At 38.7% G+C, this 17,500-nt stretch overlaps 2 protein-coding genes across 5 annotated transcripts in view; one reads left to right on the top strand and one right to left on the bottom strand.

Moving 5' to 3' along the window:
- LOC138041952 (TELO2-interacting protein 2-like) overlaps nucleotides 1–13,515 on the top strand; it is a 15,025-nt gene extending 1,510 nt beyond the window's left edge. Inside the window, exons 3-15 of one of the 2 annotated variants that reach the window (XM_068887649.1) lie at nucleotides 1,031–1,149; nucleotides 1,440–1,554; nucleotides 1,827–2,089; nucleotides 2,593–2,661; nucleotides 5,464–5,517; nucleotides 5,981–6,028; nucleotides 6,568–6,687; nucleotides 6,841–6,915; nucleotides 7,567–7,632; nucleotides 8,414–8,526; nucleotides 9,509–9,597; nucleotides 11,338–11,411; nucleotides 12,854–13,515. In XM_068887649.1, coding sequence (XP_068743750.1) covers nucleotides 1,031–1,149; nucleotides 1,440–1,554; nucleotides 1,827–2,089; nucleotides 2,593–2,661; nucleotides 5,464–5,517; nucleotides 5,981–6,028; nucleotides 6,568–6,687; nucleotides 6,841–6,915; nucleotides 7,567–7,632; nucleotides 8,414–8,526; nucleotides 9,509–9,597; nucleotides 11,338–11,411; nucleotides 12,854–12,982 — 1,334 coding nt within the window. In that variant the 3' untranslated portion in view covers nucleotides 12,983–13,515. The remainder of the gene's footprint in view (nucleotides 1–1,030; nucleotides 1,150–1,439; nucleotides 1,555–1,826; nucleotides 2,090–2,592; nucleotides 2,662–5,463; nucleotides 5,518–5,980; nucleotides 6,029–6,567; nucleotides 6,688–6,840; nucleotides 6,916–7,566; nucleotides 7,633–8,413; nucleotides 8,527–9,508; nucleotides 9,598–11,337; nucleotides 11,412–12,853) is intronic. The other variant, XM_068887650.1, reaches the window with a different exon arrangement.
- The window catches only part of LOC138041953 (chymotrypsinogen A-like), an 18,779-nt gene continuing 14,792 nt past the window's right edge, over nucleotides 13,514–17,500 (bottom strand). For all 3 annotated transcript variants that reach the window (XM_068887651.1, XM_068887652.1, XM_068887653.1), the window contains 2 exons: nucleotides 16,287–16,519; nucleotides 13,514–14,016 (listed from right to left, as the gene is read on the bottom strand). In XM_068887651.1, coding sequence (XP_068743752.1) covers nucleotides 13,694–14,016; nucleotides 16,287–16,519 — 556 coding nt within the window. In that variant the 3' untranslated portion in view covers nucleotides 13,514–13,693. The remainder of the gene's footprint in view (nucleotides 14,017–16,286; nucleotides 16,520–17,500) is intronic.

Below are 17,500 nucleotides of genomic sequence, written 5' to 3'. Positions count from 1 at the left end.
ACAGCAGTTACTTAATGACTGAATCTTCATAAATTAGCTAGTCTGCTTCCACCAAGGTCTAAATGTAGAAAATTGAGGAATAATAGAACATTTGATATTCTAATTTGCAAAACAGATCGTTACAAGAAGTCTTTTATATATAATAGTCACCTTCTTTGAATTAGTGTATTTCCAATTTTTCAAGTGTAGGCGGATTTTCTCCTTTAATAGTTTTATCGTTTTTATGTCAGCAATATACTTAATTATTTTACTTATAGATAAATTTATTACAGTAATGTATTTTATTGCACGTAATTCAGGCGAAAGACTGCAAGGTGTATGTATTTTAATAAACGTTATATTGATTGATACTTCATGTTGTGTGGGCTCACTTTAAACAACAGTGGAATTACTGTAAAGGAATGCACGGGACACAGCGGGCTCAAGTCACAGTCAGCAAACATATCATGGGGCATGCGGTTTGAACAATGCCGTCCAAGGTTGTTTATTCTGACATCCCATAATAGACCTAATCAGCTATTAAACTCAATGTTGTACCCAACTCAAATTCCCTGGGTTAAGATTCTTTGTTTATTGTATTTGCATTATTGCCGGTTTGCATGTGACGTCATGGTGGCCATGTTGAATGGCAAGAACAATAACCTCTCTCTTCACTGGGAAATAAACTTTATTACCAGGTATTGTGTAAATTCTGCGAACAGAAATTGTACTATAATTATTGCCATCCAACATGGCTGCCATGTCATGTGGGTGGAGACCAAGAACAATGTAGCAAATCACATTTAAATGAATATGGAATGCTTGGAATGAAACGTTTTATGCCCAAAGGGTTTGAATTTGGTACAACATTGAGTTAGCCAGTTGGTCGTTGAAGAGGATAAGGGCTTTATTAGAGGTGGCTTAATATTTAGGCAGGGTGGGCTATTTTATTTTACAACATCTTATGTTTTAATTGGCCACCACCAGATCAGTTATAAATCGGACCGAATGAGAAGCAATTGTTATTTGACAGAAAACCTTATATTTTCAGGTTGGACAGAGGAAGAAATTGTTAATTACAAAAAGCAATCTTCTGTTGTATTGACAGCTTGTCAATGTTTGTTATATTCGTTATGGAAGAAGCTTAATCAAATTGACACTGGAAATCCTGTAAGTCAATACAAGATAACAACAACTCTTTTTAGGATAACTGTTCCTTTTCGATCATGTTTTAGGCAGTGTAGCGTGTTAAAATTTGTCAGTGGTTTAAAGATAAACTCCTTATTTATTTATTTTTTTGTTCAATGGAAATGATGTTTGAGTTGAATGTTGTTATTTCATGAAATTACAAGCTTTTAATTGTAATTGCCATTCAGTATAGAATTATTTTATTACTCATACAACTGTGTAATATCCTCTGAAAATGTATATACCTAATAAGCCAATATCTCATTACACAGCATTCTTATCGGAAATTTTTAATGAAGAAAATAGCCTGTTGTTTGGTGTCATTATGTGCTGCAAATTTGGAGGAACATTCATGGTCAAGTACAGATTCAAGGCTCACAGCTCATGGTTGGTAAATTATTGTGCAAATTACCAACTGAAATAGTTTTAGAATTCTGATTACATTTAGAAGAATCATACATGTAAATGAACGTAATGTAGTTTTTAATTCATGCTACGATTTATCAATTGCTGTCATAATTTAAGATGACAACATCACTTCAATGCTTTTAGGAGTACTTGTGGAGATTTAACTTACTTAAGTCCCATTCTAATCTATTCTCAAGCATTTAATTATTTGTGATGTTCAGTTGGTTTACATTTATTTACTTTTTTTGTAGAACTACTCTCCTTTATCTGCACACACTGCCAGTGTTCATCTATTAGTGAGCTCCTTTCTGGTGATGCTGAGTTTAATTCTGGTAGTAAATGTACACATCAGGATACATCTGCATCAGAAGACACAAGCACAGTGGGCCTGGTTTTTCCTTCAGGGCTGTTCAGACTTGTTCTTGATTTCTTGAGACCTCATCTTCTAAAAGAAACTTGGAAGAAGTCTCCTATAGCATACCATGCATTAGTGTGGTGTACCATGCAAATTAAGGTATGATTTGTTTTTCATTTTAATGTATTTGGAGCGTTTGCTCGGTAAGTTAGAGCAGACATACTCATCAAGAGAGCTCACGCATGGATAAATAAGTTACAGTGGGTGCAGGTGAAAAAAAAAAACTCTGAGTGCACAGACTGTTTCATAGTATAAAATTAATGTTCTACATTGAATTGCTTTTAGTCTCATATAATTTTGCATGCACTTTTCATCTGATAAATTAACAGAATTGAAAAAAAAAGCTCAACTTTCTCCTTAGTCTGAGAGACAATCCCACAGGAACAATTTATTAAGCAGAGGCCAGCAAGTTAGTTCTCAGAGCAGCATATGTAGGACAATGAAGACAAAAGTGACTTATGTCTTTAATACACTCAGGAGAATTTAATGTTTGCAGTGAAACATACTACCCATCTAGAAATACGTAGCTTCATTGAACCATTATATTTGGAAATCTGGCATTTTCAAGAGAAATTCATGTATTGATTATTTTGTTTTGACAGCATCCATTTGTAGGGGATCATTTTCCAAAACTGATGTCACCTCTGCTTCTTCTTATAGATGATTACAAGGTATAATATGATTTAGCACTCTCCATAGAAAAAAAAACTGACCCGCAAATCTACGTGTTGCAAAATTCCATTGTAAAGTTCTACAGCTACAGCCCCAAGAATTCCAGCAATTATCAGTGGATGCCTAAACCCACTTTATTCCAAACAAGGGTTAACTGGTTTATTTGTGAGAAGTAAAGGACCAATAGTGGTTTAAAATTTGTTTGAAGCTGGGCTGCACTATTTAAACGTTGAGATTATAACGGGAAAGAAACAGCTGGTCTGAAGGAGCAGGCAAAATGAATGTAGTGTGGACTGCTCTTAATAAAGTGAAACAAAATGAACTGAAATTTAGTACATTAACTCTACAGTGCTTCTTCTAGTAAGAAATCTATTCCTTTCTTTTCATACCTATTTTAATGGTGTGTTTGCTTAACTCTTGATAGGAAATGTTTTAAGCCTTGGTTTCAAGCAGAAGATTTTTACTTTCCAACTGAAGTTAAAAGTTACCTAAATATTTAATGATCCTCCATTGCTATGATCTTTAAAGTCTTTAGAGAGCTGGATCTTGGGGATAGTGACGTCAAAGACTCAATAATGATGATGATGATGATGCAATTTTATTATTATAATTATTATTATTCACTGAAGTGGAGGATAGTGGTGGATGTTTACCGTGTGGCAAAGTGCCAAGGTAAATATCCACCGTTAATAATTAATTCCCCTTTTTTAATTGATAAAAATTAATTTGCTCCTAAGTAACTGAAGCGATAATGGGTAGTCATTTTGTTTTTCTTCATTTTTTCATTTTGCCATTCACCTCCAAGCTAGCCAATCAGACTGCATGGAAAGCACTATTCACTTATGTGGTATATACTAATGAACTTTATTTATTATAACTGTCAAAAGAATGTACATTGTATCACTGTGGCACTGATTTAGGACACTGTACAGAAATCAAGTCAAATCAAATCAATTCATTTCAAATCAGAGGTGGGCTTTTGAGAAGAGGGGAAAAACAGAGTACCAAAAAAAAAGGGCAGAGAGCCAACAAATTCAACCCACAAAATATCTGGACAATTTAAGACATTCAGGTGGTTTTCACGGGATTCGACCCCATGACCTCTGTGATGCCGGTGCAGTACTCTACCTGAGCTGTAAATACTAGTGCATAAATCTGGTCCAGCCCATCCGAGTGGTCATGTTGTATGTCATGTGATTTAGCGAGGTTTGCGATTCTGGGTTTAGGTCAAACCTCAACATTGTTTATCTTTTAGATGAAAGAAATGTATAATCAAGGTGCCACACGTGATGTCACAGCTGAGAAGCAAATCTGGGCCACATCGGTGGGAGGCAGGTGCTCTCACTTCTTCACCATCCCTGCTACCTTGTTGAGTAAAACCTGCAATCAACTCAGTCACCTAAGAATGCATTGTTTTGGTTTTTTGGTTTTGGTTTTACGAGACATCTGGTTTGTCTCTTCTACTGGGCAAATCTGCCCAGAGGGAAGGAGCACGAACAGGACTCGAGGTCCTATGCGAGGTGCTCCACCCTACGCTATCCAGACCAGAAAAAAAGACCACAACACCGGGAACTACATGCCCTAGTCTTTACAACAAGTGTGCGGGTTCTTTTACGTCCCACAGGATTATGAACATTGAAGGGTTGTGAGACGGGACCTCCAGCTTATCTCCTTATCCGAGAAGACTAGAGAGTCTAACCATTTGCAGATGCAATTACAAAGGCAGCACTTTCTCCTCAGTTATTTAAAGACCCTGAGTGTTGGTCCGGCCGGAGTTGAACTCACGACCTCCCGCGTGAACAGCCCAGTGCTCAACCAACTGAGCCACCGGTGCGGTGTGTGACTACATGACTGATTTAGCATGCAGCACTGGAATTGGGGGCTTTCAGACTATTGTAAACATGCTGCATTCACACTTGTTGCTTAATTGAATGAGTCTTTGATGTCATTCTCTCCTCAATACAGCTCTCTGGGCTGTCGAGTCAATTTTAAAGTTAATCAGCTATGAGTAATAGCAGACTGAAAGATCCAAAACCTGTGCTCAAAGTGAAAACCTTTGCATCAAAATTACTTTACATGTAAGTCTGGTGTGGAGTCAACAAACTTTCATAATTTGATGAAAAATTGTGATTGTGGCTCTTCTAATTCTTGCAATGAGAACAAAATATAATCAAAATATAATATTTAGCTTAATATAATAATTATTGTTAAGCTAAATAACTTATCCTACTCAAAATGATTAAAAGGCTAATATCCATTGCTGAGTTTCTTGAAGCATGTGTTACCGTGGTATTTAATCCTGATAAGCTTGGCCATGCTTCAAGGAGCTGACAGTCCAGGCAGTTAGTCTTCAAAGCCTTACAACTGTGAGTGTACATCTTGTTAAAAGCAATTTGCTGATTTTGAAGGGTAACTCTGCAGGCTAAACCTCTTTTTTGCTTTGCAGAAAAAGGCACCAATTTTGTAGAGTACAGTGTTTTGTTGGTTTTTATATTTCAATTGAAAGTGAAATATAATAATTATTGAGTTTTGAACCCATCGATCCCTGGGAGTGAGACTTGACAGATTTTACTCGGTCTAATGCTAGACGATTTTACTCTTCAACCGAGGGAGTCCCAGGGTATTTGAGGTGTCAATGGGTTAAGGAATCAGACTGTGAACAGCATCCAATATATGCTCACTAAAATATATTTTCACTCAATATACGCTCACTAAAAACACAATAAACCAACCATGGTGACTCTTAAATGTTGGATATTTGTCATGACCTATATCTTATTTTTGCTTAATGATCAATACAGGTGGACAACAAAGTGTTGGGGTTAAAATGTTTGAGGCATGTTGTGGAAAACATGGTATTTTGAACTGCTTAGTATTTTTATGTAGTATATCAGAAGTTATGGACTATTACATGTATCTGCAAACTGGAAGGCTCCAGCTTACAAACTAAATCAAAAGAGAAGTTTGAGAGAACAATTAAATACACGCAATAAATTTGGAACCTGCAAAAAAAGGCAAATAAAATAAGTGTTGAGAATTTCTGGCTTGAAAGACATCCAAGAGTTTGTTCTTTCATGAAAATTTTAAAGTTTGACCATGGGCCAATCCCTCAGGTTGCCTGCGTGCAGTGTGGACATGTCAATCTGACAGTATCAATACCAGCAGTTTAGTTTGTCTGCATTGCAGACTATCCTTTTGGTAAATTACTCCACAATTGTTTTTCTTAATTACTAAAATTTGAGGGGAAAAGAGCATTTTTCTGTTATATTGTGTTGCTTTGCAACATTGATACATGCATGTATTGAATTTTTGTTTCAGAACTCAGCTGAACTTCAGTGGTATGGAAGAGCTGATGTTCTCTTTGAGGTAAAGTGTTGCATCTATCTATCTACCTACCTACCTGCCTACCTACCTACCTGTCTGTCTGTCTGTCTGTCTGTCTGTCTGTCTGTCTATCTATCTATCTATCTATCTATCTATCTATCTATCTACATCTATATATCTATCTATCATTTTTGCTAAGTTAGCACATTTTGACATCATCTGTGATCTATTGCTGAACAGAAGCACGGCAACATGGAATCTCGTTGTTAAATAGAGAGAGAGATATAGTAATATTTTTGTTTAAAATAGGTCTCTCCTACATATTTCAATATTATCTAGCTTTTTCTAATGTTCCTTTTCAGTTCTGTTCTTTTTTTATTTAATCAAATTTCATTATTATTTGGTTCAAAGTTGCAAGATTACAAAGTCACAAAGCAAAATTACCGTAATAGACAATTTCTAAATAACTCTAAATATTTCCCTTTTATTCACACAACAAATTAATTATTACTGTTGTGGCAAGTGTCAATAAAAGGGAATGGATTTGTTCCGAACTTGAACACAGTATGTTGCCTTCTTAGGCCATCCAGCGTCATCTTTACACCAGTGAGCCATCTGTTGTGAAGGCTGTTCACCCTTGTTTGATAAGCATTTTGAAAGTGGTTGAACTATCTCCTATAAAACCCAAGTTTGGAAGGAAAGTAAGGAACATTTTGTTTTTTGTTATTTTTTAAAGCCTATTTCATGTCTTGTTTTCTTTGACAGTAACCCTAGACACCATGTGCCCATAACCCTAGGGCAGGTCTCTATGATATGAAATTATATTATATTTTTATTGTGATTCCTGTTTACAGACCAACAAATTTGACAGTACGTTTCAGATTGTCCTGTCATCCATGGAATTTGAAAGTAAACTTGCCATGCGGCGGGTGAGTATTGGAATTTGTCAGGCCACTAACAATCATAAAGTGATCACTGTATTTGTGATGATGCAAAGTTTGTTGAGTTTTCATCTTATTGAACCTTTACTGTTTTTGTGAATTTTTGAAGAACTTACCTGTCACTTTGTCTTCAAATTTCATAATAGAGCGATTTTCAATTGAGTGTCGTAAAACCAAAACCAGAGTAATTACTTTGGCCAATCAAAAAGGACGGAGACAATCCAGCAAACCAATCAAAACTCGAAGTAATTACACGTAGCCAACACAAAGCGCGGGAAAATGAGCACGCGCGAGCCACGATTGGTTTTGGTTTCACTTCTGATTGGTTGAAAAAATGGCGCGAGAACTTTGAACCAATCACTGAGTGAAGTAATTATAAACCAAAGTAATTATCTAATTACTTTCGACACTCAATTGAAAACCGCTCTATTGATAAATAATTAGTTTTGTGATTGCTTTAGCTGTTCCCATACACAAAAAAAAGCATTTTCTTTTTCTCTCACAGTTTGTTCTTGACCTTTCTGCTTTTTAGATATTTTGATTGTTATGCAGACTTTTTCTGAGAACTAGTTTTGTTGGGTATACAATAAAAACCCATGCCTAGAAGTAAACCTAAAGTTTTGTATTTGTCTGTATCAGGCATACGCAAGTCACTTGAAGAATTTTATTGAACACATGGGAATAACTACTTTACGGCATTTTAAGGTTTGGTACCCTTTAAAACATTCCAGACATTTTGTTAACTTTTCCTTTGTGTCAACCCACTTAGATTTTACTCTGTCTTAAGCCTAGCCTTTTCCAGGCTCCCAGATAGTCGGGAAAGAGAAAAAAATGCTTGAGAAGGCGAGGCGAGGAAGGCTGTAAGCATCTCTGAAGAATGAAGAATTTTAAGAGATGCTTACAGGCTCCCCAGCTTCGCTGCGACCCAAGCCCCCACTCGCTTTTCACACGCAGCTTTTATCGTTTCCCCGACGATATGGGAGCGTGGAACAGGCTATCTAACGCCAGACTATTTTACTCGTCAATTGGGGCCCCCCTCGGGCTTAAAGTGTCAACGCAGTTTCCTTCCATAACTCTCCATAGGTGCGACTAGCACGATATACCTGGAAGTCTAATTTTGGCTAGATTGCAGAATACCGAGCCACAAGAAATGGACCCTAAAAACACTGCTGTCCAGTGCCGCATTTGTGGTAATCCATGACGCAAGCACCAGGGCACTGCGACAGCAGTAAGTGAGATCAACTCAATTTAACCTTAAGTCGAATTAGGCACTGCGGCACCAGCCATTCTACTCAATTCACTTTAAACTTAAGACAACTAAGGCGCTGCGCCACAATCCATTCTACTCAGAATCTTCACTCTATCCGACACGAACCACTCGAAACCCACTTTCGTTCACTTCGGCACTGCGGCTTGCGTCGCACACATTTCCTTGTGGAGCAATTTTGCAATATTTTTGAATAAACTATTTGCCATTTTTCTGTAGCGGCTTTTGAGAGTTATGGTGTCATATTTGGAGGTCAGTGATTATCCCAATGAAGAAGCGCGTCTGGGGATTTTAGACGCTTTGCATACCACAATGCTGCATGCTTGGCCCAGGTACTTCAAGGATAATTTTTGAACTGTGATGATCCTTTTCTCTTTAAGTTCAAGTTTAAGTTCATTTTATTCACACCTATTCAACTACAATACAACAACAAAATTAAAAATTAAATTACTATCTTCTTACGAACCGAGCTCGAGGGCCGTACTCGGGGAATATTGGCCCGACGCCGTAGCAGTATGCGCGAGGTCCTTGCAAAAACGACGGAGGGTCAATATTCCCTCCCGAGCAAGGTCAGTAAGTCTGGTTGTTGATTGCATGGCATCGTTTCTTTGAGCGATCGGACACCGCTTGGTGAATATTCATAATCTTGGTCTTACCATCAGCAAACTTTGAACGGTAACCTTTTCCGCTTTTTTTAAAAACTGTTTTTGTTTCGCTCAACTTCAGTGAATTTCCAGGGAGAGAGAAAAACTACGGAAAAGGGCCGTTTCCATGGCAATGGTCCGTAATGTAAAATCCCCACCAAAACCAGCCAATCAGAATGCTACATTTATCCTGACAATTGCTTCCCATATAATAAATGTGCATGACCACAGTTTAAATATATGAAATTTCATATATCGGCTATCAGACAGTACAATTTAGGTGTCTGTCTCCGCACTCTGGTAAACTGAGTTTTCAAGCGGAGGATCGCTGGACAAGCACTTGGAACAGAAGATTTGCCATACCAACACCAAAGGGTCTTAGAGTGCTGCAAAGTTTAAGCCTGTGACATCATCTGCATTCTTTGGTTTGGGTGAAACAACAGCCAAAATTTCAACATGCTCTCCCCAGCTTATACTGCATTTGCAACCTTATCCGGCGCGGCTCATGTATCCTTGCAAAACTGGTGGTCCTGCATTCTTCATCTCATTCATAGTTGCTTTTTGTTACTCATCATTCAGCAAAGTATTTAGAGTTGGAAATGATCTTAAGGTTTTCATCAGGTCTTAATCGTAACAAAGGCATCTAATTTGATTGCATTGTTTCCAATAGGATACCTCATCACAGTTTGCCAATCCTGAAGTGTCTCCTAAAGTTGCTTGTTGACCTAACGGATTCTGCTCCTCATTTAACAGCTCAAGGTTTGTCTGTCAGGTTAACCTTGCGGGCAGAGGCTTTTAGGTTCATTTTACTCGAAAGAGCATTCCAGGGATTCAACCCGCGCATTTTAAGCGGGCCAGCCAACTTATAATGCCTTAGTTTTTGACTGGGCGTGATTATGCTCGGACGAGACCAGCTGAAACCAGTGTGCTCGAATAGCGCAGGTTGGTGAAAACTCTTCAATTAAGCTTGCCTTTGTGGTATTTTTCCACTTACACCCTGAATTGCACGACCGACTTTGATATCCCAACATAAAGTGTGCATTTACGTCAGGTCTGAGCATTTGCCAGCTATTTTGTAGCAATAAGGGAAGTGGAAGGGTTAAAGTTAATTTTTCGTCGAAGTAAATGCAGCTGTTTGTCTTTTTACTTGAGAACCACAGTTTAGTGGACACTTTGTGACATTTAATTGCCTGTATCTTCTGACGCCATTGATGTAGCCTTTTCCAGGCTCCCAGATAATCGGGAAAGCGAAAAAAACTGCCTGCGAAAAAAGAGTTGGGGTCGCCTTTCCTGATGAGGATTAATGGGCGCAGCAGGAAGAGAGATCCTTCCTCTTTCTAAATTTAAGGACTCGATTAAACCTGATCTTATGTTAGACTATTAGGGATGGTTTTGTTTTTGTGCAGTTGAGTCTTTACAAATGCTACTATACTTACGCTAGTATTGCTAGCTTGTCATTTCATTCATTTCAATTCCTTGTAATCTAGTGTTATTTCTTTATAGCTACTATTTCTATGAACATGTACTTTATTTTATCGATCTATAGGCTTCAAAATATTTAATTATACATGCAGGTTCTAGTCATCATAATTAGTTTATTTTCATATTTAACCGTTTTATCCTGCGGAATATCGCCTGATACTTAGCCGACGAGGCCGTATCGTCAACACATTGATGACAAAGCACAATTTTCTACGTTTATTGTAAAAAATGCTGGAAAAACTAACATGTTTCTCCGCGACACACAAAATTACGTTTATCTCAGGATATCTGTTGAGAACGCACAACGAACTTTGCGCGCGCTATGACCATATTTGGACATTGTCACATGTGTTGTGTTTTGGTCCCGAGGGAAACAGTTCATTTGTTTCCGGAGAATCTCAATGTTTTCCCTAGGCGCAGCCGAGGGAATACATTGGAATTCGAGGGAAACAAAATGAACTATTTCCCGAGGGACCAGTCATTAAGGGCGCGTTCGATTGACCGTATTCCGGAATAGAAGTTAGAAATCCTTCGTTTTTACAGAGATTCACATTAAACTTATCAAACACTTGCTAAAATGCTATTTTAAACATATATTATTATCCTTGTTGCTTCAAAAGCGCCAGACATACCGTTTTAAATCATCACTCCACGTATTCTTATTCCGGAATAGGGTCAATCAAACGCACCCTAAGTGATTTGTTATATAGCACAAGTGCAATGGCAACAACAACGGCGGTCGTCGGTTAACATTCGCGGGTAACAGTGCACTGTTACCCTCTGACGTCGTAGATTTTGCACTGTTGCCCGCTCAGAGACATTTGCCAGGAAACAGTTTTATTGTTAGATGTCATGTGACCTCGAAATAACCAATGAGAGCGCGCGCTGTTGGGGGAAAAATTCAGCGATATAACAATGTGTATTATTATTCAACACATTCTTCTTCTTCTTCTTCTTCTTCTTCTTCTTCTTCTGTAAGGTTTAGTCTTTTATTAAACTTCTTTTTTTGTGTTGCAGCATATCAGCAGTTAAGGGCAAAAACTTCGGATTGCCTGCTTGTCCTTTTAATATGTTGTGGCACTCCAGTTCAGGTAAGTCATCAAACTAAGCATATTCACTTTTGATCGGCTCTAGGCTAGACTGCTCGCATACTAACGTTCACGTTATGTTCACGTGTTGACGTGCGGTTTGCTGTTTTGGCGAACAGTAGTACATGCTTTCAAGGGTGATTAACATCGATGCCTGCGAGCACTCTGTGGTCATATACCAAAACGTTTCTCAAAGTGGCTCTACTTCATTCGTCACTCTCTCAACACCCGAATGTGCTAAGCAAAAAAAAAGCAAGGTTTGGTTTAAGTAGTTGCAGGATATCGTTTTTACTGACTACAGCCCTAAAAATGTGGGTCGTGTCATACCTCATTGAACGGGCTTCAGGATTGGCCCAAAGAACAATAGAACGAACAAAGATAACAATGGATTTCGAACAGAAAACAATTGGAAGTACGACACTATACAGCCAATGAAATATAGTGTTCAACAAACGGTACGACCCTACCCAAAAATGCGGAGCTGCGTGGTTTCTTTTCGATTGCTTGTTTTTTTTACTCTACGCTCTAGGCGTAAGTTGAATGGTGGAACTAGGTTCTTATTCACATTTCGCTTGCACGCTGATGCAATTTTAGTGCAAACCACTTTAAAGCTTTTTTGGTTGCTTAATTGAGGATTCTAGGTAATAGTTTTTCACTCGAAAAATTATGAAAATTACTGCCTTTAGTAAACAGAAAGCTTTTCCCAAAAGCATATACGTATGTACAAGGAAAATTCCGCTCGCCAGGAATAATAAGAGGAACGTGATGAACGCCGCTTTTCCTTTAGTTTGGCTAGAAAACGTTGTCTTAGATTTTTGACTGGTGCGTTGGCTCATATTAGGTGGTAAAGTAAGGGGGAAGAATAAACCAGTGCTTTAAGAGGGAAAACATTGTTTTCAAATGAAAACGATTAGAGAAATTTGCTGAGACGGTTTTCTAGAAAAACTACCTGGCAACAACCTTGCCAAAGGTTGAGCGACTTAGAATTTAAGACATTCAATATTCATTACCTGAAAAAGAAAAAGGGGAAAATGGAATTTGTATGGCTGCTTCCAGGTAATGGCTTTATAGCGTTTTGTTTGCAATAACTCTCCATAAAGACGGTATTTTGTAACGATTTTTAAGATGTGATATTGAACATGTATAAATCTCAATGAAAGTAAAGCCTTAATTTATAAGGTGTCTGATACCTTGAAATGCGGGCAGGATGGCTGTCGAACGAACCCAGTGTAATGGTGACTGGTTAGGGTTGTTTTTGTACAGCATACAAACGAGTTTGTGAACGTTTCAAGGTTCTCCTGGCAAGTGGACTAGGCTATCTTTCAACTACTCTTGCTTCAACAGTTAAGTTCACCATTTCACCATCACACTTGGTTATATAAAAACTAATCACGCGACATTTTCTCCATTGGTGAACAATTTTGTTTTTACATTTATTTTTCTAGGAGCAGTTAAGAGAATCAACAAAAGGCGTAGGACACAGTGAGGTTGAAGACTGTGTTACTAACGTTCTAGGAGAATTCGAAGGTGAAAAAACCGATGTTTCGTCCTTCCGTGAACAAGATGTCATATAATATGAAAGGACTAGATACAGGACAAACACAGAGAGACGCTTGGTATGGTATTTTTGTGATCAATGTAATGGCATGACATTTTATAGCATAAGGCGAATTTGTTTCGTAAATAGTGCAATAAAGCATTTTGCAGCAAAGTGGACCAAGACATTGGCAATTAATTCCTCTTCTCTTCGCGAACGTTTGTTTCTTTCCCTCGATTTTTGAAGCATTTTGAGAGTTGCCCAATGGTTTAGCAATATACTTGTCTTAGCAAAGCTCTTTTAGCAGCCCTTCTGCCAATTTCCAGTTTGGTGTCGTGGAACGGGAAGTTCTATCACTTCGTCGTTCAGCAGCTAAAACACGTGTACTCTAGAACTTAGATTGTCTGTTCCTTTTTCTATGTCCCCCATCGATTCGGTTTGTGTGTGCACATAAGATATTCTATACTTTTTTGTTGCCCAATGCGAGGGTGCTTGCCTTCGAAAGGCAGCCCGGCTGGTCATGAAATTTTTTTAAACTAGGATGTGGACATTAAACACTCTTAAAATGTGTCGGTGTGGTCAATTAATTTATTTCTTTAATGACAAAACAAACAGATATGGCCCAACATCACCCACAAATTGATTGATTTCCGCCGCTCTCTCCAGTCTGGTCTTCGTTCCTCTCCAGGGGAGGAGTGTGAGGTCCTTTCCCGAAACAGCAGCTGGTAATCAAGGCTAAATATAAACCCTAGTAAGTTGCCATCATTTCACGAATCCAGTTAAGCAGGTATCGGACATTAGCATACACCCCAAAGTAACCTTTTTTGGCGCATCTGTGTCCCCAGCTAGTGGCGCCTTCAACATGCCATTTGCCATTATACCTGCATACCAAGGGTCCTCCACTATCACCTTGACAGGTATCTATTCCTCCCTCGTCATATCCTGCGCACAGCATTGAGTCATGGATCCGTCTGGGGTAACTTTTGAGACAGCGCTCTTTGGAGACCAATGGTACCTGTGCTTGCATGAGTTCGCTAGCTGTAGACCCTCCTGAAGATAGTGTTCCCCAACCTTGAAATATAAACAGGACCATCATGTACATTGAATCAGACAGGGCTTTGCACTGGACGTGTACAAAACATGGACCACCTTTGTGGACCCGCTCATGCAATAACTATCCTTATTTCTAAAAATTAAACCGATTTGAAACACAGGTACCTCGCTTGACCCTTGTTCAATTTTTGTGCTAGATTTAGATTTTCACTTCATATTATTAAAAGATATATTTTGCTCAAACATCAAACTTCACAAAATTTATTTAATGAAGTGACAAAACAGTGATTTGGTGTTTGCAGGCCCCGGGAACCCTTTTCTTCCGATATTCATTTATTATTATCTCATCACGAAATCCCTGATCCTTCGCCTCGAGTTTCCGCGATTGGACGATAATAGCCCCTTTTCAAATTTTAGTATTACCGCTGAATACAAACACCAATGACACATTGATACAGCGTTAGTCTCGACCTAAAGCAAAGTAGAAACCGGTGGGAAGGTGCCTGAAATTTGAAAATTAAGAAACGGTCCAGATAAGAACGATAGCAACAACGGCAACGAACATGTTGGAATTCAATTGGTATGCAAAAAGGTGATAACTTTTCTATTGTCTGTACTTACTTCTGATTGGCTTAAACAGCAAAAGTTAACAAAACTTCATAAAAGCAGTATTATATTCATCTTCCATCTTTCATCTGGTCTCTGTTTAAATGAATTCCACAGAAATCGTATGTAGGGAACATGTAAAATTGTAAACGTTTCTTGGCTTTTGTTTTCAACTCTTTTGATTGGTCAAAATCTTTTAACACAAAAAAACACCCTTCAAAGTGGGCTGTAAATGAATTTTATTGCGTTAACTGCCTTCCTGTAGGTTTATGCATTCTCTGTGTAAAAATGATAACATTCCTATGTGGGGAAAGCCCCGTTGCCGCATAACAAAGGAAATTGCTATCCACCTTACACGGATCATTACTTAAACAATAGACCGAGTTGTAAACAGGTCATCTTGTCGCTGGAATTTGTCAACATGTTCACATCAGATGGAGGCTAACACTAAAAATGCGCTCTCAGTGCTTTTATTCAGCGGTCAACCATTGGACCTCGTGATCACATGAAGTGACAAATAGGCCAGTTTCGTTTGTTTGTCACAAAAATATGCATATTATTCCCCTGAACATCGACTCTGTCCTTCTGTTCGCACGCAATCACAGCACAGTCGTTTTTTTAGGTTATTCGAACAAGGAGGAAACAAGATTATCACAGCTCGTTTGTGATGGTCTGACGGATTAAGACCCCGTTTACACGGATCCTAACAAATTTGTGCAAGGACAAAAACTTGCACGGTTCCACCTTGCGTTCACACGGGACCGGTGGAACGCGGACGAATTTTTGAACGGCTAAGTGTGCAAGTTGAAGACCTAAAAAAAGCAGGTTAACTTTTTGACCGGCACGGTGCCAGTATGCGTACAGACGCATGAAAACACCCGAACCGTGCGTGGTTAAGGCATGGAATCTACTTATGTTTTTTGGTTGCTAAGCAAAAATTTTTCAAGGTCGCAATTTCTTACTTCCATAAAGTTACATTTCCCTCTCTTTAAAATCAAATTTTACAAAAACCAAAAGCACGATACTTTTTAGTTTGTTTAGGATTCTGTCTTTGTTGAAGCCTCCTCCCGCCTCGGTGGAGTTTGTTCTTGTCATTTATCAGGGTACTTTTCCAAAAACATTTTGGTTGTCTTCGTACTTGCTCCTCACTGTCTCCCAGTCAACTCCTTCGCTTGCTTTTCCGACTTTGCATTTATTTTATCTATCACATAAAGTTTTTGTCTGCCGCTATGTTTGATTTGCCGCGTACTTCACCTAGCTACAACGTGACTGGCTAAAAGCATTAGCTTAACCAATCACTCCGATCTGTAACAGAATTTGCACTGTTCCAGGTAAAGAGGCGGTCCAGGTACAAAATTCGGCCGTGAAAAAATTTGTCCGGACCCGTGTAAAGGTAGCCTAAGTTGAATGTCTTCATAAAGTCGTATTCAGCAATTTCGTGTTGAAGGGTTCCTTAAATTTAGTGAGTCCTCCTTGGTGAATTGAAATGAAAATTACGACCCAGTTTGAAAACTTTTAACTGGTGTTAAAAAAATCAAACCAAGAAAAAATTTAAATCACAACATATACATCCATTTTTGCTCATTTTTTTGACCAACAGCAAAGAAGTTGATTAGGGGTCAACGTGTCTTCCAAACGGAAAAGCAAAACAAAATTTTAAAAAAGAAAAGTAGACTTCTCACCTGTTATCCAGCATTTCTTGGAGATATCATCGATAGGCAGGTCCACTGATTTTTCCGGCAGACAAGCGAGAGCAACGCGTTTGTTCAGCTGTGCAGAGGTACTGAGTTTCAATAGGGCGATGTCGTGACTCATTCCAAATGGCTTCTTGTATTGTTTATGCATGATGATTCTTTCAATCTCAAAGTCTTGATCCACTCCCGGGTCGTTTCCTCTTTTGTAATGGGCTCCCATTCTAGGTTAAACACATGAGCAGAAAAACGGATAAGAAACAAACGAGCAGGGTTTTTATTTTAGTCCTTAGAGACGGCGCATTTTTCGTTAAGCACCAAGAATTGTTCTGAACGATAGAATTCCGGCTCCCCTGTACAGCTTCAAAAAATTGCAAGGGTGTAACGATGGAAATCGAAAAAAAAAAAAATTTTATTTTGCTTTATTTATTTGACTTATTTATGAATGCAACTGTGTCTGGTCGAGACACTTGATCACACAAGCCGCCAGTTCTATCCAGGGATATATGTTACTCTTGCCACTTTTCTCACCTATCCTCTGTCAACCTGCGCTGCCGAACACAGTTTTACGGCATGAAGAGACTGAAAACCCCTCTTGGAAGCACTATAAGTGAGGAGAGGCTGCCCTCTTTGGCAATATGCCACATACACAAGTACAAAAATATTGACAATGTAGTTTCCGAATTTTCCCGTCGTAAAGGGAGACGTCTCGCCCTTTTGCTACAGCCACATTTACGGGTTAAAATCGATACTAGTCTAATGTACACTTGTATCAGTAGTACCAAAGGTTGACAAATAAACAACAAAGTTATTGAATACTTAGTGTGTTTTTTCGTGCTTTGATTTATGAAACGTCCCCCGGGAAAACATGGAAAATGACATTTTCGAGGCCCTATGAGATAAACATTTTCTGGGTCCCCAGACCCCACTGGAGGCTCGCGCCTTCGACGCTCGTTTTACTACTCCTTCCTGTGCGTACCTAAACGGAAAGACCACGCTGCGCCCCTGAAATGCCAACTGTTGCAAAACAGAGGATTCAGGAACGTAGTTTTTAACTGATAAGAGGGCGTTATTCTCGGCACTGAGCAAAAGATTTGCGGTCTCCGAACCAAAATAAGAGCCACAACATACACTGTCTTTTTCATCCAAATCATGTTCTCGCAAAGTGCCTTAAACTTATCAAACGGCAGGCGTTTGTCTCACGA

The sequence above is a fragment of the Montipora capricornis genome, chromosome 3 (genome assembly GCF_036669925.1).
Source record: "Montipora capricornis isolate CH-2021 chromosome 3, ASM3666992v2, whole genome shotgun sequence".
Lineage (NCBI taxonomy): Eukaryota > Metazoa > Cnidaria > Anthozoa > Scleractinia > Acroporidae > Montipora > Montipora capricornis.
This window is presented reverse-complemented; position numbering and strand designations above follow the sequence as displayed.